This window comes from Genypterus blacodes, unplaced genomic scaffold (genome assembly GCF_046128005.1).
Source record: "Genypterus blacodes isolate CSIRO-AG114 ecotype Tasmania unplaced genomic scaffold, CSIRO-AGI_Gbla_v1 ptg000017l_1, whole genome shotgun sequence".
In the NCBI taxonomy this organism is placed as follows: Eukaryota; Metazoa; Chordata; class Actinopteri; order Ophidiiformes; family Ophidiidae; genus Genypterus; species Genypterus blacodes.
This window is the reverse complement of record NW_027466831.1, coordinates 3028786-3056028: the sequence shown is the minus strand read 5'-3', so window position 1 is coordinate 3056028 and position 27243 is coordinate 3028786. Positions and strand designations below refer to the sequence as shown.

Sequence of the window (27243 nt, the reverse complement as noted above, 5' to 3'; positions counted from 1 at the left end):
CACTGGTTATAACCTCTGTACAGGGTATGTGTATGTATAGTTCTCTGCACTGTGTGCGTGGTTTGGGGACAGAAGGTGCAGACTGAAAAATGCCTCTCTTCTCCATAATGAATGGGTTTCCGTGGAGAGAGAGGAGATCCCGACAACTGATGCCAGGGCATGTGTCAAAGCAGATAGTCCAAAGAATAAATCCCAAATGGCAAAATCCAGGTCAGGGATCCAATGCAAACAAAACAAACTTGCATAAGCAGCAGAGCGTCATGTTCATTGCAAACAGCTTAATACGCATGGGAAAAAAATACTACAGTTTGATTGCCATATATCTTAATCAGAGGGAAGATCAAAATGATCACTGCCAATCACAATCAGTTGCCAACTCAGCAAGTTTGTGAGACCGGACACACAGGGCCAAAAGACTGCGGAGAGATGCTGTGAAGGCAGTGCAGGAGATACAGACAGCATGGAAAACAATCAAAAACTACATAATTACATTGGCTAATTGGTTTCTTAACAAGTTCAATTCTTAATAATGAATCAACAATTGGTTAATCTTTAACACCCCTAAACTGTAACACTGTCTTCTGTGAGACCATCTGCGTACCCTCTTCAAGTGGCACAGACCAGCTAATGACAAGTAAACTAATCATTACACGCTGACCCCCCATGTCTTGTACTGTGTGTTGACAGTGGCTGTGATCGGTTCCTTACCCGCGTTTCTGCTGATGGCCCTTGTGTTTTTTCACTTAAGCACAGTGAAGCTAATCTAAAACACAAACACAAGGCTTGTTTTGACTGACACAAACGTCAGTGTCTTTAGCACACACTGTGAGGCCCATACTACTTCGGGAAGATTGGAAAAATCAATATTTTGTGATCACATTGTGATCCATCTTTACTTGTCTTCTCTCTACATCAAACATATTCATACTGTATGTACGGGGAGGAGAGATACTCTGTAATGTAATGTAAGGTTAAGTCATAGCTAAGGGTGACCGATATAAGGGAAAAGATGTTATATAAAACTATTCAATATTATTCCATACAATGTAATATTGACCACCCCTAAATACTGTATAGTCACAACACAAAATGCTAATTATTCATGTAAAAATGTCCAATGTGATGGGATTTATTTTCTAAAGAGGCATTCAAGTCAAATATATTTAAATCGTATTTTTTACATGAATACTTAACTCTGATGATTTACTGGTAGTTTTCTGGTTAACTGACTACTCCTCGGTTTGAATGCGTTAATGACTTTAAGTGGCATTGCAGTTATTTTTCGAGTCAACATGCTTTTTCGCCTGATCTCTCAACTCTCTCCTGGCAGCGCACCCTGACATGACTCTAACCCACATGATTACATTTAGAAATGTAGGCATGTCATTTTTCGTTTAGTTTACTTAACATCAAGGTAACAATCACCAAAGTGTTAATATTAACAGCTAGATATAACTGATATGATGTTTTCCCTAAAGAAAGTCACTGCTGGATGAAGAGCAAAAGAGCAATGTGTTGTTCGCTTTGGCTGTTCTAAAGTACAAAAGCTAGCAGGCCATATGTAAACCTTTAGGTCATTGGGCAAGATCCACAGCAGTTTTACCTTGAATTACAGTGACCAGGAAAACCCTGCTTCCTAATGCAGTTCAGGCTGCTCTGCTCCCATCGATGACCACCACAATGTCCAGAAATAGGTACATTCTGGGCCTAGGAGGTATCCTCTCATCAGGATGATTATGAATCCCTTGTATCCACAACTGATTTGGCGACCAAACAGGACAACAAAGTTTCACACAAGCTTGACAATTCAGTTAAGCAATCCAGCCTAGAACGTTAAGATTCTGCGTCCAAAGGTGCCCCACCCCCGAGGAAACACAGCCCTGCTACCACAGGAAGCCGTGGCCAGCCAGTGAGTAATAGTTTCTAAATAATATCTATTTTCCTCTGTGGAAACCTGTCCTGTCCTGTCATGCATCTGTTAGTATTGGTGGGGCAAGGACATAATGTTGACACTCCTCCGCTTGTGTTAAGTTTACACCATAACCAGTCTAAATGTATGTTCTATACTTGTAGCATGTACATTTGGAGACCTTATTTGATTAATTTAATTGAAGCAATGCCCAATATTTTATCTATATATAATATATATCAGAATTTGCCAATATTGGCTGTATATCCATATAGTTTAACATTAACAACTATTGCCATAATCAACATTTTTGTTTGTTTGCCCCAACAGTTTGATCCTTAGGTAAGGTATAACTTAGCACTGTTCTTTGAGCGCGCGCGCACACACACGCACGCACACGCACACACACACACACACACACACACACACACACACACACACACACACACACACACACACACACACACACACACACACACACACACACACGCGCGCCTTCTTTGCTTACGCTATGCGACGTCCATATTTTCTCAGAACAAACAAAAGTGTGAAAAAGATTCTATGCACAAGAGTGAGCAGTATAACAATCTCCTGCACCTCGTTTACATATCTGTGTTTCGGTTGTTTCTTACGATGAGTACACAATCACAGCCATATACTCGACTACTGCTTCTAGTAATTCAGCAATGCCTGACCAAAGCTACAGGAGGCTCTCATTTAAGTCCCTCTAGTCTAGCAGGACAGAATTAAGCATAAAAACAGTGAGATTGTTTAGCCTTTATATACAATAAATGCATTAAGGATCGACTTATCCTGTCTTCTTAAATACATCAGGGAGATTTCTGAAAAGATACTGTCTTCTCACCTTGAACCAATTTAAAATGAACTGACAAAATCAAAATGGGTGGCAGCTCCTACTCCCATCATTATAAATCTAATGTATGATCAGTAATGCAAAGAATGTATGATCGTTTGTGTTTCTTTTACACTGGGGGGTGGAGGGGTGGGATGTCAGGAGGGAGGGAGGGGGCAAAAGAGAGAAAGATGGAAGAGCAAGGAACTGCTAGTGAGATGGGAAGAGAGGAAAAAATTCTCAATGATGAAACAATCTGCGCTGTTAAGCGATTGGACCAGACCTCCACCAATGGGAGGACCAGCTCCATGGCAACAGGCTCTGTCACCAAGAGAAAAGCAGCCACATCCCTCAACACCCCCATATTTTCCTCTTCCTTTCTCTCTCTCTCTCTTTCTCGCACCCTCCCCTTCCCCAATTATAAGGCCCAGTGTATTTATCAGTATGCAGACACATGGGGTACTCACATACATAAATAAACTAACACAGACACACAATAACACACAGCACAATGAGTTACTTATAGCAACACACTATCTTCAACAACACAGCTCACTCTCACAGACACAACAAACAGACACATGCAACCCAACAAGGCGGGCAGATACACACAGAGAAAGATCTAATGGGGCTTACAAAGTGATCAGAATGAGTCATTCACAAGCGGTTACTTAAGTGTGCAGATTGGTGACGATGCCCCTCGAACGCTGTCTGATCTCACACACTTCTGTTCAACGCCACCCTGATAGAATCAGTGACTAATAACCCATTTCCACTACAGGGCTGAATTGAACCAAGCAATACAGAGCTGACGGCCTGTTTCCTATTCCATTACATGTAGTCAATCCAGGTTGAGCAAACTGAAGTCTCGACAAGGCCTGTTGGTCTCCACCCTCAGCAGGTCTGTGATGATGTGAGATGGAGGAAGGATCTATTGATAACTTTATAGTTTCTAAACCACAAACCAGGATTGTGAACAAGAAATGGGTGCAGAGAGGCTGAAACAATGCATTACTCCTGGATAGAGACGCATCACGCCATATTCCAGAGACCACTTGTATTGCAGGAGAAAGCGGTCATGGCAACTTAGCAGTGAATCAAGTGGTAGCCTGTGCCAAACCGAGGGGAACAAGTCACAAGTACATTGAGAAGTATTGATCAATGAACCCTCACCTGGCCTTCCAGGTCTTGGAGAAATGATCCCACTGAATGGCCAAATGTGACTACTGCACTGTGACTAAACAGAAGTGAAAACTGTCAAAATGCTTTAGCATCACATACAGCATCAATTATCTTTGAATTGACAGTTGGGTAACTTATCTAACTTGAATGTGACAAAATGGCTGCATATGTAAGCATGTAGAGTGTCAACATCCCCAGTTTCCCTTTTCTTCCAGCAACTGCAATGGAAAGCTGCTAGCGTACACTATACTTTTCTTGTGGGCTCCATTTTACAGTTCAGGACTTCATAAAGCTTTTTGCCTCATTTGTAATGCTTTGCCTAATTTCTTATACCTTCAAGCACAAATGACAATGAGGTACTGTACATCTATTGTTGCTGAAAAGGTAAATGTTACATAATCATTACATTCATTACATCAACTGATTCTCCTCTGCAATCATCAGCTCATCTGCATAACCAGTTCAGACTCTGGCGTAGTCACAAGAACAACCTCTACATGCCTCCTCTGCATACCAAATTAAGCCTCTGCACGCACTCCTGTATATACAAGACACCTTGCCTTAATCTATCATACAATGAATTGGTTAAAGTCTTTCAAAGACATGGTGCCCAAATGATACTGAATGTGTCTCCCATAAATAATGAATGTAAGCTGTGAATTAACCTCCAGGTTGTCAACCACTTTTTACAATGTCTAAAAGGTTTCAAAGCATGAGAAAGCCTTGTGCAGAGAAGAAAGTTAAACGCAAACTTCTGGGCCTCTGCAGGATGTCTCCCCTATATGTCACTGACTTCAACCTATGCTCAGGTCACCCTCTCATGGAGGGTTACCTTTCAATGGAAATGACACCACAGACACACAAACACGAGGCTCTAAGATTTAAAAAAAATTGTCACAACCTTAACAACTACCGTCCCAAAATAGGATAGATTTCTTAAGCTATTTACAGTAGCTTCTGCTCTCCTGTAGCTTCTTCAGCTGAGTAGGTTGTTGGCCACATAACTTTGATTCTCTCAGTTTCTGAAGCTTTAACTCTGCTAACCCACCTCAAATCCTAACTAGCTAGTTAACCTCAACGACACCACAGGACTGGAGGAGATAAGCACCTGTCTGCAAGCTTGGAACATGACATGCATGCAATTAATAACTGACACATTTGTGATTTCATGCTTGTTTGTCCCAGAAACGTTGTATCCAAGGTAATTTTGTATGGCAGATGCAATTTGTATTGTCCCTCCCAAACAACGGGGCATTGTTAGTTTTGAGCTTTGCATGCATGTACAAACATATCTTATAGCAGACACTTACTCTATGTGAGAATGCTTTAAATGTGTTTCCCAAATTCTGTACAATCCTGCGATCAACAGTTAATTACATTTTCATGACTGGATTTTGTGATTCTGTCCACGTTTTCCTCTTCACAGAAATCATAGGCCCATGTGCGGGAGGCGGGGGGGCTTTCAAAACATTTTGAAATTCCGAGAAGCTCGTTCAGGCACTTTATTTGCCAATCCTGACTCACTTTCCACGAATGAAAGGTGGCATGCATCCCATGGAAAACAGCTAACACAGGTGAAGAAAGACAGACATGTCAGACAGAGTAGACTGAAAAGGTTTCAAACTTAAGCAAAATTAATGATAATCTTAAATTGTATGACTCCACCTCATTAATGTTGAGAGATGGCACCCAAGGCTGGAGGAAAATAACTGGAGAAAAAAAGTAGTGCATGCATTCTGTTGCAGGGGGTCACTGTCCTCTATGACCTGCACAAACTCCACAGCCACAGTTTTAATGACAAGTGCCTGGCTGGCCTGGGATGCCAGTGACAGAAGCTTGAGCGCAGCCAACGATCCAGCCGAACCAACCTAGAAGTCAGGCACTCATCCAGTGAGCCAGACTGTCGCTGCTGGACTAGCAGCAAGTGTGGTCTCTTACAATGTGGCTTGTGCACTCCAGAAAAGCCAGCAGGCAGGCAACACGCCAGCAGGCCAGTCATTCTGAAATCCATCCAGCCAACATCCGAACAGCCAACACTGAGCTCAGTCTAGCACCAACCATCCTCACTGACTTCTTTTCAATATCCCCCCTCCCTCGCCGTGTTCCCCAGGCACCTATCCAGCTAAAAATACCCCCTTGAATCCCACAGACCTGCAGGTCAGGGTCAACAAACCAAACACACAGTGCAAAGACAAATGCCCTATTACACACCAGATGAGATCTCATACCTATCAACAACAAGAGCATTAACAGCAGGGACAGTAGCAACAAGAGTCAGCTCAGACTCAGACAGATATAAACACGGTGTCTGTCCGTTATGCATTAGCATTAGAACAGGTCACTGGGGTATTGCAATATTCCAACAATGATGACGCCATGCTTAAAAGAAAAAGAGAAGAGAGATCCGATGACAGTCCTGTTCTTGGTTGCATGGACTCACAAAATGAAGCCCATACTGGACAGACCATCTGGTAGACCTGGGAGCTCCTTTAAGTTATACATTTAAATAGTTTGACATATTATAGTGAAAACTGTATTTGAAATTTGTCGCCCTTGGTAAACTCTTCAGATTAACAGTTTTCATGCATGAGCGATTGAGTGAATGCACGAGGCACTGGCAATGCTGCAGCACCAGCACAGATAAGGAGGTGCTATCAATTCAAGACGGTGCACATGGCTTGTAGCCATGGCTTGACAGTGGTGGACGATCAGCTGTACTGCGCTACACCATCTGTGCACCTGTAAAACCAACCACTCCCAATATCTCTGCCTGTCTAAGGATAGCAACTAATCTGTCTCTCAGTCTCCCAACCTCTCCATCCATCATCACATCTTTTCTTATATCTGAAATTGGCATTTGTTGAAATACTGGTGGAAGAGTACTGCATTGCTTGTTTGGAGTTTGAGGCCCAGCATAATCACAAAAATATTATATCTAAACAGCTCACTTATTGCTGCCTCTTCGTTTACCAGCTATTACAGATCACATTGCACAGCAGAATTGAGCAGAAAATAATAAGACTGCTACGGCACTGCAGTGTTTTGATTGACTTTTTAAAAACAGAGTCCTGCGACTTAGGAGCTAACAACAACTTACTGTATTGTATTGTGGCCATAAGAACCCGAACGCATCACATCAAGGAAGCAAACATAATACCAACAAAGTATTACTTTTCCAACCTTTCAAGAGTTTGTAAGCGCATTATGGTAAGCTCCTGACCCCTCCCACGTCATTCATTCACGCTGCTGTGTTCAACTGAACATACATTAACAGTACAGTCAGAGATCTTGACAAGGAATCAAGCATAAAATGACCCTACCGCTTGTGTCCATGCAGACTTGGTCTAAATTTGATGCTCATTGTGCGTCTGATAACAATCAACACCACAGCAGATGAGATTGTGAAGTATTTTGTCTTCTGTGCTTGTGTGGTTCATGAGGTTTAATATAAAACAAAAAAAGAAATCAGAATAGAGAGCAAAGAGAACAACAGCCCGACACGCTTATCTGTTGTGCGGCACCTAGAGCAAGAATCTTCAACAGGTACATATGTACATTTAGTTTGCCAAGTGGATACATCCTGGCATTTGGCAGTTACAATACTGGGCTGGCCTGATTTGCAACTCGGCTTTCTTTATCACATCTATTCTAAAGCTGGCCAGGACACAACATTTATCTTTATTTCCTTGTTAAAATCAATAAAGCCATCAAAGCAGTAAACCAACACCAGAACCGTACCGCAATTACCAGAGTTTTGGGTTTACAGGCTGATACTTAAGAGGCACAGTCTTCCAGCCAGACTACTGTGTGTACAATTAACGTCTGATTAAACCATTTCTAATTGTTTTGACTATTTGCATGACTATTTGACTGCGGCATCAGGACCTATAAAAACATTAGATACACACAAATGTGTATCAAAATAAAACTTGATTGTGGCAGCAAGCGCAAAGCAGCAGGAGATCACAAACAATTTGGAGAAGATGATGAACAAGGTACAACAGGGAGTGTAGTGTAATGCATGCATCTTGCATGAGGCTGAATGCTTATTCACAAAACACATGGAAAAACTATGCCATCAATAATCGTGAGAGCTCTACCGTCTTCCAAGTGGGACAAGAGACACAAGAGCTCTGGAGGCTCCCACAGTACAAACAAATGCAGGTTTGTTGAACTGGAAACTGTGTGTATGTGCGTGCGTGTGTGTGTTTGTGTGCGCTCACCCTGTTAATGATCAAATTAACACTCAGCTCAAGCTTTCCACAACCCCACACTGGATATCAGGGGCTGTGTAAGCGTACACATTCAGCAGACATCAAAATGTAGTACACACAAACAATTGTTGCCCCAGTAAACACTTCTGTCCGAATACTGTCTGCGTACATTTTGAAGTAGTTGTGATGTCAGCATTTTGCGGCTTCTCCATCCACACTGAAACAATTGGCCGGTGTCTTCAGATTTATCGAAAAGCTTTTTAAAAAGAGATGCGTTTTCAAACTTAGGCATTTTGTCATGCGGACAGGGTCTAACTGGGAAAACACGACAACGAACAAAAAAAGTGTGAACCTACTCACTTTAAAGTCAATTACAGCAGCAGCTACTTCAGGGTTTGCTATTGATTTTTTCCTCCCTTTCTCTTACTTTGTTGCTCCCCTCTGTTTCATACTCTGTGTTTTTCCCACGCATTGGTAATTAGTATGCAGGAGGGAGGCAGCAGGAGCACCAACTACCTGGGGAGCAGAACTCTAAAGTAACAAACAACAAAGGACATGGACAGAAGCACAGACAAGGATGCAGACACAATTCCAAAACCTGGGAAGATAGGGATCATTACATCAGTCGGGGTTAAGCTGCTGTCTTTAGCCACTTCAGCAATCTATGCATTTTCTTGTCGGCGAATATGGTGTGAACATGGTGTGCAGACATCAAAAAGAAAACAGTGTTAGCCCTGAGAGCCTGACACAAAACAGGCGACTTCTATCTAATTTAAGGGTTGACATCTGTCTTTTGGAGTTTTAATTGGCAAGCTGATAGTGTCATTAGATCATTGTCATCTATAAGAAAACATCAGCTTGTTGAATTACAGCGTATGGGTCTATGTATTAATGCACTATGATTTATGGTCACAACAAAAGATGTGCAAACATGTACCCAAATAGGCATCAACAGTTCATATGGAGAACATATCTAGTACTAGACAGGTGTGGGTTGAGTAAATTAAAAAGAGATGGAGTTGAGAAAGAAGAAAACCGCCACGAGGACGGCTTACTATTTATAGCGACTGAATTTTTTTTTTTTTTTATTCAACCTGGCTGTGCTGTTGTGCTTTCTCTATCTCACACCTCCCCCCTATTCACGGGCACATTATGTTCTACAACAATGGGCAAAACACTGACATCAGCAGGTTACGGCGCTAATAAATGTATATGATCGTCAAAGATTAAAGCAGATTTAATTTCCCATTCATCTTACTTATTCTACTAATCAACGCAACGCACTGCTGCACCCTGGAGTATCGCTATGGATACATTTCAGGGTCACTTGAAGGAAGACATTGCACATGCAGCTTTATGTAACCCCAGAGGGTGTCCGTTCTCCCAGCACCCCTCCCTCACCCATACAACTGTGGCAGGGCAACGCCCACTTCTAAGCAACTCTCCACCCCCACAAGGCCACCTCCACAGGGATGCAGTGCGAGGGAATTCCTCATTACATCAGCATTTGCCTTCCTAAACGCATTCTGTGTGTCAAAACATGCAAGCACCAACGCTATCTGACCACCAGGCACAGATGCAAACATTATTTTAGTCACCACTAATGAGAGTTTGTTCAACATGTAATGTTTAAAATCCACCTACCTAAAACTAAGCAAACTGGTAGCTTTAGCACAACAATCAGGCAATGAGCCAATAAGCAAAAGGAGAGGTATACAAACTGTCATGAGGAAGACCCATTATTATAGTATAGTATATTATACAAGGATCTATTTAAACACATTCCTATAGAGCTGTACAGCTATAATGGGCCAATAATAGAGAGATGACAGCAAAAAGAGATTACCTCTTTAAGAACCAAATTATACTTTAGAAATACAACAAAAGAATAACATAAAAGTATTGAGATAAAAGTCCAATATAACAAGTGCTGCAATATAACAAATGCTGCAAGCTGAGCCAGATCCCAAGAGTTGTGAAATGCACAACAAGCTACATATCAATCACCAACAAATTAATGACGCTCACTGACAAAGGCACACATACACACAGCACAAGCTTACGGTATACACAGTTCAGCGCTGTGGGTCCTCAGCCAAGTTGTATCAGGTGTCTCACAGATAAAAGCACATTTTCGAAGGAGAAGCAATAGAAGCAGCAGCAGCTCTGGGACAACGATGATTTGCCTTAATGAATAGTACAGCTGAACAAGTTTTCATTCACTGCAGCGTCTCAATCAGCTGAGTTTAGGGGCGCATTGTTCAGCCACTCTCGCCAGGTCATTCTAATTTCTTCTTTCCATTGTCCATTATTGTCTGTAGGTGCCAAAACCTCTGTTTGTTTATGGCATCGGGTTGCCTCCTTTTTCTGAATGAAGCACAGGCAAACAGAAACGCTTGCTGCCTCCGTCTCTCCCTTCTGCTTTTAAGTCATCATGCATACATGCACTATGCACAGTGCGCATCTCTCTCCCTCCCCCTCTCTTCCTCTCTCTCCCTCCCTCCCTCCCTCCCTCTCACTAAACCAAATGGGCTCAAACTACGAGCAGCTGCTGGTGAAACAACACTACTGTAATTGCAAGAAATGGATGAAATTAGCGTGATCTGTTTGGGCCCCCCTTGCAAACAGTGACTGCAAGTCAAACAAAGGCAACACTTGTTCACTTGAAATTGATGCATTTGCTGCTGTCAGAGGTTGCCATTTTTCAAAGACTAAAGTCTCTTCTATGTGCATTACTACAAACTACAGAATGACATGCATAAGTGACAAATAAAGCACACCTCTGCACTCTCTATCTCACTCTCGCCAGCATGGTTATTTTCAAAGAGGCAGCTAGTTGAAAGCTCTGTTAAATGTCATTAACATCAAATTGCTATCCCCCAAAGAAATGGATGCTCACGAACGCTGTGCAGGAGGCTGAACCACGTTCAACTGAGATGTGGAGAAGGGTTATGAAGTCATGTCAGTGTAATACCTTTTAACCCATTCAAATTGACCACCAATGCAGGTTTAGCCCATACCAGTTGGAATGATACTGAATATTATTAATATTATTACAATTTGAATGGAGTGTTATTGAGAAAGTCATAACCTACATTTCAAAAATTCCAGTAATGATATGATATTAACTGTGCTTATATCGTGCCTTCATCCAATGCACTTTACAGTGACCTCACACTCATCCATTCATACACTGATGACAGGGGCATGTCACGCAAGGCACCAAACTGCACACCAGGAGCAGGAGCAGTTAGGGGTTCAGTCTCACACTTCAACATGCTCCCCAGAAGGGAGCCAAGAATCAAACCAGGAACCTTCCCAACCCTAAGCAGCTTCTCTGCCTTCCTGAGCCCCCCATAAATCAGCAAGGTAGTCTTCCACTGAGAAGGCTTGTGAGAATAATGCATTATTAACAATAATTTGCTTTGCAAAAGCATCTAAAATATTCCTAGCCTTAAGACTTAAACGGCCTAATCCCATTGAAATCAAACTTGTGACCCTTTCTTTTAAATTATGATTATATAATATTAGCTAGTTGATTACATGAAGATAAGAGAGAGATCTTAAGATACTTATTACTAGTCATTTTGCATGCAATTCAAGGCAAATTGCATGCAATTGAAATTTATCTTGCACCCCCTCATATCACACACACACAAACACATGCATTACAGAGGGGGTGCAGGGCAGCCATCATACAGCGCCCATAGAACTCTATCCTTACTCAAATTATTTCTTCTTAAAGGCACATAATGTTAATGCAAGGGTTGTGTCATGCCACCTGTGTGACAAGCAACAACAGTCTCGCTTACCCACCCAAATTAGTTAGATCCCGGTGATTATGGATTCCATTATAGAGTACGTTTTACTGTATTCTTGAGCATAGAATCAAACCTTTTTTCTTACTCAGCTGAATTAAATGGCAGATTCAAAGAAGTGTCAATGCAATGCTAGCACAGCCACAAGAGGTTTGCCTCAAGTTGACCACATGACTGGGATAGGGGGGACCGCATGTACTAATGCCACCTAATGCCTCCTGCCATATCCAGCAGCTTGGGCGGCATGTGGACAGGCAGGTAACCTGTGCAACAAGAAAAGGGAGGGAAAGACAGACGAGGGAAGGAGCTATAGGTGGATCAGTGGCCAAAGATAACGGGTAAAACGATTTTGGACTGTTAGTGTGCTCACCTAACGAGGTGCCGTAGTCTCAGAGAGCTGAGTTAAGCCATCGAGATCCAACACAAGGATTTTCACTGCAAATATAGGAACAAACACACCTGGAAATAATCTTTACTAAACACATCTTTGAAAAATACAGTTTCTTTGTGACTTCTGATGGGTCGTGACTTCACAAGTCTGTTGTTAGCTAAATCTTTGATCAGTCATACATCAGTGTTGTAAAAACAGCCAATAATCAATACAAATGTATTAAATACAACGTGACTGTAAATCTCATTGTGTTAATTTCTTGATTTGAACAGTCACACAAAACCCTCCTGCTTTGAAACAGTGACATTGAAATCAGTCAGGCAGCCAGCAGATCAATCTGAGGCCAGTCTTCCAGCCAAACAACCAGTTACCAATCAATCAAATAATCAATAACCTATACTAACCATGCAATGCAGGGCAGTTATGGAAAGAGAGGATGGAGAAACACTAAGAGGTAAACAACATGGGAAACAAAGGGGAAGAAGAGGAAACAAAGATGGAGTAAGAAACAGAAGCAGGAGTGGTTAAGAGAAATGAGAGAGAACGAAGGAACAGCAAGAGCAACACGCTTGGTGCTCTGGCAGAGATCTATAAATAGCTCTTCAAATCTCTCTAGAAAAAGCCACTCTTCTGCCTCTGCTGCTGCAAGCACAGATTCAGCGGCAGAAGCAGATATGGATACCTGATCCATATCTGCTTCTGCCGCTGAATCAAATAAAGACAGACAAATAAACACAGAGATCGTGTCTTACTGGATAATAGCTGCTTCAATTACTGAATGGCTGCCTGAATCTGAATAACTACAGCTTGCAAAATACAGTATCAGAGCCACTTTAGCATTTTTGATTCTCTTTGCATAAATATTTGATGTGGCAATGAATGCAGCGACGTCAGGTAGGATATCACATAATACAAATAACACAAATAATATGTTCTGCAGGTGTACAAATAAAGCATTGAGTCTAGTTGTACGGAATAAACATGAAGGAAATCAATAGTGACATTCTATTAAAAATACAGTTTTCATTCGGCTAAACGTGTCAAAACAATTTAATCAATGCTGGCGCGATGCAACAGAGTAAAGGAGGCACGTTGACAGACAAGCAAGATACTCTCATCACTGGCCTTAGCAACAGCAGACTGTTGATTCAATGACTCACCTCCATCCATCCATATCATGGATAACCAACAGACTATGTTTTTGAATGAAGACAGGTGTTGAACATACATATGCAGAGACAAGAGCTTGAATGGTGACATACCAAAGGCTCAAGGCTGAAATACTGTTCGAGAACTATACCTATTTAGGTTGGTCTTGATCCCATTCAGAACAGTCTATAAATGAAAAGGAACATTCTCAAGACAATCTGAACACCCAACAGGACTACTATGGCAGCCTGTCACTATCCAACATTGGACACCATCCAACGGATAAACATACTTGTGCTTTCAGACAAACATGCTTAGCCAAGAGCAGTTGTTTGAATCACACCTCTGACAGCCTGTGCTGTGATCCCACCTTGTTTGACACTACAGTCTTACTGTCTATTTTCGGCTGAAGTGTCAAAACACAGAGCTAAATCCAAGACACAAAGAGAAGGGAGAGAGAGATCATCATGTATTTCTTGTTTGAGTCTTCCTGGACCCTTTTTTATTATGAATTATTCAAACTGCAGATTTTGAATGAGCTGTGGGTTGAAACCTTAATGAATCACATGCTCGTGTGTTCATTCCGTAAAATTGAAGAATTATGCCTCACAGAGCCAGGGCCAGCATCCATACCAAATCAGATCAATGTGGAGAAGGCTTAAGAACACAAACCAGACTTTGGTACAGTGATGTTACAAACATAGTCATAATTATAACATTGCAGATAAGATGCAGCATCCGATACCACTAATTACCTTGTATTAACATGAATTAACTGATTGTGATTTGCACCTAAATCTTGACATAACTCCAATCTAGCGCTGACTGTAGTTTCTGAACAATACTGCACAGCTGACTTTAATGGCCAAAATAGCCTTCTTATCGGTAGATAATGTTGGATTCGAGAAGACAACAATTAACAGCCGTTACTACAATAAAATTTGCAGTAACTCATTCTGATGTAGCTAAACAAGCGCTTAATCTGTTCAGTCACGCAGCGTGATCAGTGGGGACTTTCGGGTCGCCATCTATCTTACATTATATGGACATAATATTAACATGGCCATCTCACGTTCTTGCACGGAGAAGACGGGCTTTAAAGATGGTGCTTGCGTTTACATATCTGGCTACAGGATCATGACATCGATTTAAAGTTATCGCAAGTTGTCGGCGTTCATCTTACCTTTCGGTCGTCTGTGTTTTCCGAGTCCGTTTGGAGAATTCTTCAGTTATGTCTGTGGAGAGCAGAGTGTTGTTTGATCAGTGCCACTGCCGAGGCTCAAAATGCTAGCTTGTCCGCACGCTAACAATAGCTAGCTCACAGTATTAGCTTGCTTCATCCAACGAATATAATTAGCCACCTACAGCTAATGTTAGCCTGCTAGCTAGCCTTTTTCTTTACAATGTATGAGAGTTCCACAGTGTTGAGAATCAGAAAAGTCAATACCGCAGCTGGTTAGCCAACACAATGAACGATATTTACAAAAAGTCTGGACTTGTTGCAAGACGTTACCGGCGCTGTCGCGTCTGAAATCGGGGGCGAGCTAGCTGGCAGGGTTAGCCACTTCTCCGAATGACTTACCAATGCTAATAGAATGGTGCTGCTAGCTTGAGTTGGTTCACTGCGACCCCGACTGTCAAAATAGCGCCGCGTGAGAGCAGAGCGGCATGAAGGCTTAGCACTAAAGGAGCAAAGCTAACGAGCTAATGGCTACTCGAACCCGTTAAATGAGCGCAACTTTAACGACTTGTAACAAAAACACCAAAGAATAAAATGACACAAATGAAAGAAAAAATAAACAAAACGCTATCCCCCTTCTCGCTCCGGCTTGTGTGTGTGTATGTGTGTGTGTGTGAGTGTGTGTGTATGTCAGCGTCACTTTTTTTTTCTCCCCCCTCACCGATAGTTTACGTCAGCGGCACACTTCTTCTTAGCCGCGGGGAGACGTTCACGGTACAGGCAACATGTTTATGCACCAACAAATCGCACGTTTCAACTCTAAAGATGCTTAGAACGGCCACGTGTCACTCAGGTATCATCCCGGTTTGAAAAATGAAATCATATATGGCTCGAAAGAATTGCTGGTTAACGTGGGGCTAAATTCTTGAAATACTGCAGTAAACATTCCTCTTAATACGCTTGGACAAGTTAAAATCATGAATGCACCACGCTGTGTAGTAGCTATTACCAAACATTATGGGTTAAGAGTGCAGACTAATATAGTTACATTTGCATTTGCAGAGTGTGTTTGCAAAAACAAAATAACATTAACAAAAACTTAATCTGGTTAAAAGTTGAAACATAAAAAATATGCAGACAAGAGGCCGTGAATGCATCGAACATACATTTTAATTGTTCTTCTTAATGTACACTGGTGGATCCCCAAACGGTTAGTTGTGTTGTACTTCCTATAATATTCCACACGTCGGCAGGCAAGTACTGCAAGGATCTATCTATGTGGTTTAATTTAGGGCTGTGAATGAGATCAATATCACCCATGTTTGAACCAAAAATGTTTTGCTTTTTTTAAAAAGAAAAAACAGGGCTTGTGATTCTCTTCTTTTCGCTTAAATATTTTAGAGGATCCACTCTACAAAAAAAATTTCGCACGCATCTATTAACTTTACCTTATTTTCCATGGCATCCCATCAGCTGGTCAATCAGATGAAGCCAGTCCAAGTTAGTGTATTTATTTTCATGGCTCAATACCAATCCAGAACGTGGGAGAATGTCTCCTCGTGTCTCACTTCATGTCATGCATGATGTTTGCGCGAGTCATCTGACAGCTCAACAGGTGACCTGGAAAGAATTACTCTTAACATTTTGCTGTAAGATATTTAAACCATATATTACCAATAACACATATGTCCTTATATATACCGTTTCATAGGGCAAACGTGGAATTTCATAAGCCAAACAGATTCCATTGGAGTACAGCTTATGAGTTAGGAATTCTTACCAGGCGGAGCAGGACCAGGGCCCTCAGGATCTCCAAAGGCTCCAGTCACCCCTGTGGGCCTGTAAATGGAGACATTGTATGTGATATTGGGCTTTAGAAATAAAGTTGACTTCATTTGACAATAAACTGTTTAGGCTGCTCACGCATATGCTTCTGTAGCCACAAAGTCCACAAAACAGCAATCAGAAACAGCTTTTACCCACTCTGAAACTAATAAACAAACAGCCACAATAAGAACTATGACAATCGGAAGCGCTCTCTCTCCAATATATACAATAAACAATGTTGTTCATGTGTTCACCAGCAGTATTCAATATTGTAATCGTACATTTGATTTGATATTGTGTGTAATTGTAGTTATAATAGTGTTGTATAATATGATAGCGTTAGTGTAATTAACACATGACGATGATAGTTGGGATTTTGGCTTCCAGGCTTGAGACTTGAAAAAGTGGTAAAAGTATTTATGACACAAATAAATCCTTGAATCTCCTGACTCTCGACTGTAATCAAACATGAGGCAGCACACAAGCCTGTAATATTGCGATGCGTTTGTTTGAACTTTTCCCCTATAGAGTTAAAAACAATTTGGCGTGAGAAACCTAATGGTACACTTGTCATGTTCAGACAGCAGCAATACAGGTGCCTCTACACACACGCGCGCGCACACACACGCACACACACTCACACAGTCACACACGACACATCAGGTCTCGGTACATTGTGCTCTTCCAACATGATAGAACGTGTTTCTGTAGCGCCACTACCCAGCTCGTAGCCTTAAGCGCATCTACCAGACTTCCAACTGAATTCACATTGATGTGGGGTATTAGGTTCCCATTCTCTCACCGTGTAAAAGTACACATCGATTCAACTTTGATCGTTTGGGGGCGTGACAGATTGTGTTTCATGACAGCAGCAGTGACTGTATATGCGCAGTGACATGCAACCGAATTATAATCAAGTTATTGTGTGTTAGTCTTTATCCCTCTGACTGTTACCATCCTACATCAGCGAGCGGGTTGAGTGCCAGTTTTTCTGCTGATCCCCTTGAGCCATCGCCGTGATTTGTGTGTGAGTGTGTGTGTGTAGCTGTGTGTGCGCGTGAGGCGTGTTGGTGTTGTGTGAGTGTGTGTGTTGTGTGTGAAAGAGAGGAAGGAGACAGTGAGTTCCTGGATGCCCCGATGCTCTCATTGGTGCGTCCCTCTACCGTGTCACCAGTTTTTGTGGATTACCCCAGATATCTCCAGCATCGGCGCTCCTTCCTCTCAACTCCTGTCTTCGCTCTGTCCAGCTGCAGCAACAAGGGCCTCACACACAACAACTTAGGAAAACTATTTTCTTAAAAGATTTCTTCGCAAACTTAAAATGCATTCATTCACGACCTCGTCCTCTTTATCCTTCGCGTTTTTGGTGTTGGCATCAGTTTTGGTGAAGGGTCTTTGGGGCAGTGGCGCACCAAGATGCGCGTCCTGCGGCTTGCCGGCGATGGAGAAGGACGATGAAGAAAGGCTGATGGTGGAAATAGCAAAGCAGCAACTTTTGGAGAAGCTGCACCTGAAGGAGAGACCGAACATCACTCAGACGGTGCCCCGGGTTGCGCTCCTCACCGCCCTGCGCAAGCTGCACTCGGGGCGCGTCAGACAGGATGGAACGCTGGAACTTGACAACAGCACACCTGCCAAAGAGCAAGGATATGAAATAGTGAGCTTTGCAGCTACGCGTAAGTTTGATATTCCTTTTACACTATCCAGCTTTTCAGCGTGTGCATTTACTTTTGAACGTGCGAAATGAGGCCAATATGTCTCTTCCAAGTTGTGCAGATCAGATAAATTAACAGTTTGAGTTTCGTGATTTGATAGACACATTATGCAATTGTTAGTTTTTGTTATGTTATATGTTCTATGTTAGTTTTGTGAAGTGTGTTGTGCTGTAACATTCAGAGTATAATTCTTAAAATACTGGAACTATTTTGACTTGCAGATTTTATGATGTCATTGTAGCTTTATTTTGCAAGAGAGGTCTAAAATTATTTATTCTTTATCTATTTGTTCTTGTGACAAACAATTCTAAATCTCCAAAATGATCACAACACTTACTTCATTAGCTTTTTTCCCTGTCACTTATCCAGATGAGACAGACAGCAGCAGAGAATCCAGCCTCAGCCTTAGCTTCCAGTTTCTGCAGGAGCACGGCCAGAGGATCCAAGTCCTCCAGTCTTCCCTGTGGATCTTTGTCCACTCCACTCGGAACCGTGGCCGGGATTCCCGTCTCCCTGGCCGGGTCTACCTTTCCTCGGTTGCTGGGGCTTCAAGCTCCAACCGCACCCTGGTGATAGAAAAGATGCTGGAGGTCCAGGAGAGCAACTGGCACACTTTCCCCATCACCCACACACTCCAGGCCATCCTGGATGGTGGCTCACCTTACCTGCGCTTGGAGGTGAGGTGTGACGATGACGGAGAGAATCTTTGTTCGTTGGAGGGCCCTGATGAAACCCCATACCAGCCCTTCCTGGTGGCCCAGGTGCGTCTCCGTGACGACAGCCCCAAACACTTACTCAGGAAGCGCTCACTGCGTTGTGGCGAAGATGTTAGTGTGTGCTGCAAAAGAGATTTCTACATCAAATTTAAGGACATCCAGTGGCATGACTGGATCATTGCACCTGAAGGCTACCATATGAACTACTGCATAGGTCAGTGCCCTCAACATCTGTCTGGCTCTCCGGGCATCGCCTCCTCATTTCATGCCACTGTCTTCAGCCAGCTGAAAGTCAATGGCATTGACACAGCAGCATCTTCATGTTGTGTTCCCACTGAGCGGCGGCCCCTGTCCATGGTGTACTTCAACTCTCAGCACAGCATTGTCAAAACAGATGTTCCCGACATGATCGTGGAGTCCTGTGGATGCACATGAAGGATGTGAGAGAGGTGGTGCGGTAAAGTCAATGTAGAGAGAAAAGAGAATTCCTATGATAACACAGTCTTATATTCACTATACACAGCCGTCAATAGGTCGTTTTTGAAAGTCAAATTTACATGTTGTAGAAAGTAAGAGGTAACAAGTTTGTTTTGTCCCAAATTAGACACAGAGGTGTTCTTTTAAACTATTTAATGAGGCATCCAAGAGAATTTATTGTTTGGCATGTTTGTGCAGTGCGCCAAGAGCGAATCTGAGTGAAAACCACATCCGTTCATTTAAATAGGAACTAACCTTCAGTGCCTGGAAGCAGCTGTAATATATATACTCAGTCTGAATGCAGGAGCCATAAAGTCCACAGTGGAGAAGAAGCAATGGAAACACGTGGCAAGCACAAAACTAATGAGAAAGAACAATTTTCAAGATGGTATTTATATTAGCTTACATCAGACCAGTGGTGTTTCAAGTACTGTTTCTATAAAAAATAAATGTGGTCAAACCGAAAGATGAACACACATTAAGAACACGAAAAGAGATTAAGATTAAGCCTCAATGTAAAAGCCAAAATGTCAAGTTCTGATCTTTTCTTTATTTTCATTTTTTGGGGGATTATTTATTTCATACTTGTAATTGCTACAGGGGCTCAGTTCAAAGATGCATTAAAATATTTCTGTGGATCTCAGGAAATTTGGACCACAATCACCTGCACGTCTAAGTCTATAATAGCTTTGTTTTGACTTTGTTGCATGCAACAGTCAAATTGTCCACATTTAGAAGTCTGAATGCGTGTTACACACAGCTGTTATATCAGTTTACCTACTGCCACTATTTTAAAGTAAGGCTTTGGCAGTTTTTATAGAGATCTAGATTCAAAGTGTGCCTTGCTATGATCTCATAATGCACAACCCATAACTTCGACATTTCTATTTAATTCATCTGCATCTACAGAGAAAAGAGAATAAAGTCTACATTCATTCATATTTAACCATTTGTTTATGTTCGCCTGTTTTAGTCGCTTTTTTTGTGAGGGATACTAATATTACTATGATTAACTATTATTTATATCCTGTTTACAATATCACAATTTCCTTTTTGTTGTATTACACCCGACAAGCATTGGCATTCTATGATGATGTGACGTGATAAGAAGCAGTTGTTATTACTGCAATGCATGACAACACAGACAGCTGAATGCTGCATACAGGTTAAAATGTGTTCGATCAGCATCTTGACTGTATTGTTTACACAAGCAGGCTGATCGGTTGGGCAACTGAGGTTCCGTCGGCATGTGAACTGATGGTCATTTCTCATCAGTGTGAGCAAACATTTAGATATTGCCTCAGAGTCAGGTAATGTGAAGGTCTGTGAGCAGGTCAATGGGCATGTGTTGTTGCACGTTGGCATTCATAACTGTCTATGTGAAAAGTTTTTATGGGATGACGTAAAGTCAAATGCTCTAATCTGTTAATCGTGTTGGGGGATTATAAAAGTTTATGCTTGTCGAATGTAAAAGGCATAAATCACTGCTTTTATAGACAGTGTCCTAATGGTGGTAACTGTACGTGTACTGTAGATACACTAGTTAACAGCTTACAGTGGCAAAGATCTTTACTGTGTTGTTCAACCAGGATGTACAGACAACATAAATATTTTTTAATCCTTTTAATTATTTTGTTCTTATTTCCATACTCACTTTGATTTCTCTCTCCATATCATTCCTCATGCACACTGATTATCATCTCTTTTTATTGCCTCTAAAAGCTGCACGTGTATTATCACTTTACTGTTAAAACCTTTATAGAACAACTTAATGCTGGAGTTAAACATCTTGCAAGCACTTGAGGTGCAATTTCAATATAGCTACAAAGCACTTTATTACCCTACTGTATTTCTAGAGCAAATGATGCTTGAAGGTAAATGCAGTTTAAAGCAAATCTCAATCAGGTTATGTCCTTAAGCCTTAGTTGTGTTTAAATGTATTATTGAATTTCTGTATGCTGTAACTGGTGAAATGGCACCAGAATTCTGTTTCAATTGCAAATAAGGATTTTTTTTTATACTATATAATATTTTATTCAGAATAAATACTTTGTTATAGAAATTAAATGTAAAGTTTGTCAAGTTTTGCTGTACAATGTTTGCCGCAATAATATCATTACAGTTCAAATGTTTTTTTTATATAAAATATTTTACATGAACATACTGTAGTTATTCCCTTTATTGTTTGTTTGCAAAATATAAGCGCATTGTTTTTTGTGACTGAGCAACTGGAAATGTGTTTGCTTCTTGCAGACAGCAAGACTGAACATAGATTTAACTGATTACAGTGAAAGCTAAATCACAACATACAATATATATTATATTTTAATTCAAGCCTTATCTTATGTGTGATGGTACAGCGGATTCAAAGATGTCAAAATATGTTGAAAGTGTGCACAGTCATCACCTTTCCAATTTTAGACAGAATTGTACGTGCCATGTTATCAGAGCAGTGCCGTCTGTAAGGCAAAGGGCATATTTGCACTCCCAAGTAAAATGGAAATGGTTTTATGGACTGTCTGTGTTTGATATGTAAACACGGGTCAGATCCTCCTGGCATGTTGTCACATCCCACATTTGCATCTGGGATTGACGCCATTCTAAAGATTGACCGGCACTAATTTGTTTAATCTGCCAGGCACACAGTATTTGGCATAGGCATACTGTTGGTAATGTTGATGAGCTGTAGAAAAACCTAGGCATAGAGAACAGAACAGTACTGTGTTATATGTCTTGCATTCATACTTTATTTCAAAAACTCACGACCACAAATCATAATTAATTACTTTATAGTATTATCACTTAAATAGTATAACGCAAAATCCTATGACAAAAACCAATAGTTAATACAGACCACTGTTTTATGCGAAGAAAACATCTAAATTCAAAAAATGAGTTGCCAAAACCTCCGACAATACCTTCCAAAACATGAGGTTATAACATCATCTCCTCTTCTGCTAATATTTGTGCAGCCAACAGAGGAATTGATGTGACAACATCAAAAAGGAGGCTAAAATCTCTATTTGAGGGTACAAAGATAACACACACTGTTAATGTGTTTCCCTGAAATATACTTGAGTAATTTTCACTTTAGACTGTAGACTGTTGACTGTGACTAGAAGGGCTGAGACATTTTTTTTCCAAACAGGTCTCTATGATGTCACTTGTCCAGTGAGTTACTTGAGGTCAAAATTGTTAACTTCATCATGGCCAACCATTCTCTATACTCGATCATCCTGTTCAGGGTTGCAGGGGGCTGGAGCCTATCATGCTGGTCATTAGGTAAGAGGCAGGGTACATAGAGACAGACTTAAATAAACAAACAGGGTGCATTCACTATTGTAACGATCTCTTGCAACCATCACACACAATGTTTTCCCAAATACACTTTGTTTGTGACATGTGTGACATTACTGTCTATGCATTCACGTTGACCTGCAGGCACTGAATTATCAAATGAGGCCAAATAAAGCTAACAAATTGCTTCTTTAGCACATTTTCTTCACAATGTCAAGTTTTGTTATAAGTTCACTAGCAGACAACGGTGTTTCCATGGATACGGGTATCAAAGATGTGGTTTACATTATGCTGCTTGGCAAATTCCCCCCACACAACTGCAACTGATCATTCATGTTTGAATTTTCCAATGGAGACGAGACTCATTGTTTCTCCGAATCTACACCAGCCTTGCCTTCAAAACCTGGCTCCATTGGTAGTTTGATAAAAACAAGAAATGTTTTCAATATTCACTGTTGCGTTCCCAAAACAAAAGCAGATTGCTTGTCATTTTAGAGTTTCATGGTTTATGGTTTGCGCTAAACAACCTCTGCTTCATTGGTTCCTGCTGGGCTCATCTCACCTCATGTTTCCTCTGACTCAGTGGTTCTCAATCCTGGTGCTCCAGTACCACAGGACTGCATATTCTCTCTCTGCTCTATGCATACTTAAATGGCTAAAGTAGGCATAATTGGCTAGTCAAGATTTGAAAAGTAGATCCTGCCGTGCGACAAGGACCATCGAGAAAACAGAACTGTTTTGAGTAGACGGAGAACATGGGCAAAGGCTCAGGGTGTGTGAATGCACGTGTGATGGTTGACGGTGCAAACAGGTCTGTTTAGTAGTGTATTGCCAATCTAAAGGACGGAAGATGCTGGCCTTTTCTGGGGGGAAATAATAGCCCAGTGACTCGCTGATATACTAACATAGTGACCTACAGACCCACTGTTTGCCGTGTGCCACTAAAACCCTAACCCTTCACGTCACTCACAATCCCACAAATCCCCTTGGAATGGTGAAAGGTGTCAGTCAGACTCGTCACTGCAGTGTCATGACAGGACAATCCGGGAAGACATTGGCGTCACACTTTGCTTTTTCCCCTGCAGTCCCCCGGGAAGAACGGTAAACAACAGTATTAGGTAGGGGGATTAGCAATGGTTATGTTAATCATTTTGCTGTGGAAGTTGATAAGTATAGCCATGGTATTCAAATGTAAAATGTCTATTTTTGTATGTTTAAGTACTGTCAGACATGCTGTTGACTTGAATCAAATCAAATCCCTAATCTGGTAGCTCAATAAATTAATTACCACACTGCACTTGAAATAGGTTAGCCAGCTCAATGAACTTCACTGCCCAAAAAACACAATGTGACCTGGTGTTATCTTGCAATCTGAAAATTGGATTTAACTAATTTCCTAATCATACACATAGTATCTTACAGGTGTTCCATATCCAACTCACTGCAAATTCAGAACAGAAAGACTAACCGCATGTCACATAAGCTTGAGAACCATTTCAAAAAGGCCTAGATCTCTTGTGTTATCTGGCATAGTACTCTTACTTCAATGGAAAGTGCACTTCAAATAACTTAAATCCACAGGATGATCCCATTACGACAGACCCAGTTACCTGTTATATCTCTATGTGTTACATCAGAACAACATCCTGCATCCTTAATGTGAACTCTAGAGCTGTGCTTGACTTGTTATGTAGTGGAAATGAGCTCAACTGAGTCCAAGCCACCATACAGTATCTCTGTGGAGGAACCTAACACGGTTATTTAAGAAGCAGTCAAGAGTATAAAGGTTACAGCCAAAGAAAAACTTTTTGGATGGATTCATAACAAATAAGTTATTTTATCGTATTTTCTTCTGCTTTAGTTTTTTGCTACTTTTCACTGTAATGATCAGTAGGCAAACAAGTGGAACTTCTAAAAACCAATCGGATTATGGAACATTGTTTGTACTTGGTTCTTTATTTATATTAGACTTGGTTCTTAATAGTCTACAAGATAGACTAAATGAAAATGAATGACTATGACTGTTAAAAAACATTGTATGTCTTTCAAACCAAACATTGTGTGTGTATGTGATGAGTCTGTGGATCACCTAATCACATTTACTGTAGGGCATAAATCAAATGAAAATGATTCTGCCTTCAACGTGATCATGGCACTCCGCCAAATTTCCATCCAAGAATTTTAAACTCATACGTCCATAGCATTCTTAATTGCTTGCCTGGGTCCTGCTGATGTCATGACCAGCAAAGGGGCAATAGGGGTCTGGTGCACTTATCTTTAGGTTTGGCCGATAAACTTGAAGGTAATAGCTATACTGTGGATATGAGGCAGGCTCAACATCGTATCATCCGCATATACTGCATGCTTGTTAACGCTGTTGAATCTTGTTAGGTTATTTTCCCAGCAGTTTGGTCCGTATAGGCTTAACCCAAGAGCCAGTTTAGGTGAACAACAATGTCCCACACCCCAAAGCTAACATTGAGCTTATTTCGGATCAAAAATACAATGAATGATTGTGTATTCTGAGCAATTAGTGGACCTAGATGGGTGAAAAGATTTTACAATGGTTGCAAAAGAAAAAGAGAAAGATTAATCCATGTTAATGTGAAGGGTTTAAACAAGGCGGACTGACTTGATTGTTAACATGTCAAGAGCATGTCAAGAGAAGAGCTCCTGGGCATGTCAAACTGGCATTAATTGATATAAACATGGAGTTTGTTTCTCAAGCCCCTGCCTGTTGCTGTAAGGTGTGAAGTGAAGTGTGCTTCTGCTCTCTGCATAACAAGTCAGTCTTAAAAACAGAGATACCTGCTCGGGAAATAAACGGCTTGTGAATGGGATTTTCTAACTCTTTAGGGAAAGCAAAGGGGTCCATCAGTCTCAAAGCACAATTGTAGTGCAAAGGGGTCCGGTTAAATCTAACTATTGAAGTCAACATAATCCTTTCGGAATAGTGATTAGTAATTAATGGTGAGAGTGCTGATGTTACGTATGGTGTCTAGCTAGAACTGGAAGCTGGTGTTGGAGCTGTGAATTCAGCTCCACCTTCTCCCACGGCTACAGGAAAATTTGATGTAAGTAAACATTTAGCTCTAGTACCTCAGTTTTGAGAGGCGGAGGAAGACTCTTACTTTAATGCTTTTGAGCGAGTTGCTACCTCTCTGGAATGGCCTACAGAGGTCTGGGCTCTATTACTCCAATGTAAGTTGACTGGGAAAGCCCAGGAGATTTTGTCCACTCTCTCTGGAAGACAGCTTGTCTTATGAGGCTATTAAGACAGCTGTGCTTCGAGCCTACGAACTAGTGCCAGAGGCCTATAGACAGAAGTTCCGCGCTCACAAGAAGTCGCCTGGCAGAACTTTTGTGGAGTTTGCCCGTGAGAAAGAGTCTCTCTTTGTTCGCTGGTGTAGGGCAAGTGATGTATCTGATTTAAATTCTCTGTCAGAGTTGATCTTACTTAAAGAGTTTAAGAATAGCCTTTCTGACCGTTGTTTAGTGACCTATCTTTGTGAACAAAAGGTTGGGGGTTAGCGCAGGCTGCAGTGCTCGCTGACGAGTTTGTACTAACCCATAAACAGACATTTGGTACTCCCCGAAATGATAGTAGGGTTTTTTACCCCTCTGCTCCGATGCCAGCTAAGACATCGACTAGTCCACCCCGCCCATTAGCTCTCCGTGTCCATGAGGATCGGCAGTGTTATTATTGTCATCAAGCAGGGCACATTAAGAATGACTGTTTAGTGTTAAAACGCAAGCTGCCAAGGCCAAGAGAGGTCAGTTTGGTCCAGACGTTGGTGGCTCCGGTGTCGATGGTTTCAGACAATGCGTGTGACACTCTAGAACCTTGTTTTAAACCATTTACATTGGACGGGCTAGTTTCTCTCGGTGGCAGTGAGTTGAACCAGTGTCCAGTACGCATATTGAGGGATACTGGAGCAGCCCAGTCTTTTATATTGTCAGACGTGTTACCTTTTTCTGATAAGTCATCAAGTGGCTCTAGTGTATTGGTGCAAGGCATCGAGATGGGTTTTGTGCCTGTGCCTCTCCATCAGATACACTTAAACTGCAGTTTAGCAAAGGGGGTGTTTAAAGTGGGCGTGCACCCATCTTTACCTGTGAGAGGTGTCAATTTTCTGTTGGGGAATGACATCGCTGGTGGCACAGTTATGCCAGTTTTAGAGGTGTTAGAACACCCTGAGATTTTGCGGCCTGATGTATTGGCTCAGAAGTTCCCTGAAGTATTTTCGGTTTGTGCAGTCACCCGTGCTCAGGCGCGTAGTTTGGGTGAAGTAGTTGACCTGTCAGAGACCTCGTTTATGACTGAGTCGTCTGATACGCCTGCTTCCCCACTTGTGCCCACTGAACCTACCGATGAGACGAGTGACCAGATAATGTTTCAGTCAGATAAACTTGCTTCTGAGACCATCCAGTTACCCATGACCCATTGTAATCTTATCGTTGCTCAGAAAGAAGATGCTAGTCTAGCTAGATGTTTTGCTACTGCTCTTGCGCCAG

The 27243-nt window shown here is 41.5% G+C and overlaps 2 protein-coding genes across 6 annotated transcripts in view; one reads left to right on the top strand and one right to left on the bottom strand.

Annotated features, from left to right (window-relative positions):
- Positions 1 to 15416, bottom strand: part of r3hdm2 (R3H domain containing 2) — a 38183-nt gene extending 22767 nt beyond the window's left edge. For 3 of the 5 annotated variants that reach the window (XM_076141006.1, XM_076141011.1, XM_076141009.1), the window contains exons 1-2: positions 15099 to 15416; positions 14700 to 14751 (exon numbers count right to left, since the gene is read on the bottom strand). The gene's annotated coding sequence lies outside the window, so the exon portion shown is untranslated. Of the gene's footprint in view, positions 1 to 14699; positions 14752 to 14963; positions 14988 to 15029 lie in introns of those variants that run through there. The other 2 variants (XM_076141007.1, XM_076141008.1) reach the window with 2 other exon arrangements.
- A 1968-nt stretch (positions 15417 to 17384) lies between these two features.
- LOC142991348 (inhibin beta B chain) lies at positions 17385 to 21534 on the top strand. Its single transcript, XM_076141444.1, has 2 exons — positions 17385 to 18199; positions 18608 to 21534. The coding sequence occupies exons 1-2, from the start codon at positions 17845 to 17847 to the stop codon at positions 19387 to 19389; spliced, it is 1137 nt and encodes a 378-aa protein (XP_075997559.1). The 5' UTR covers positions 17385 to 17844; the 3' UTR covers positions 19390 to 21534.
- The last annotated feature ends 5709 nt before the right edge of the window (positions 21535 to 27243 follow it).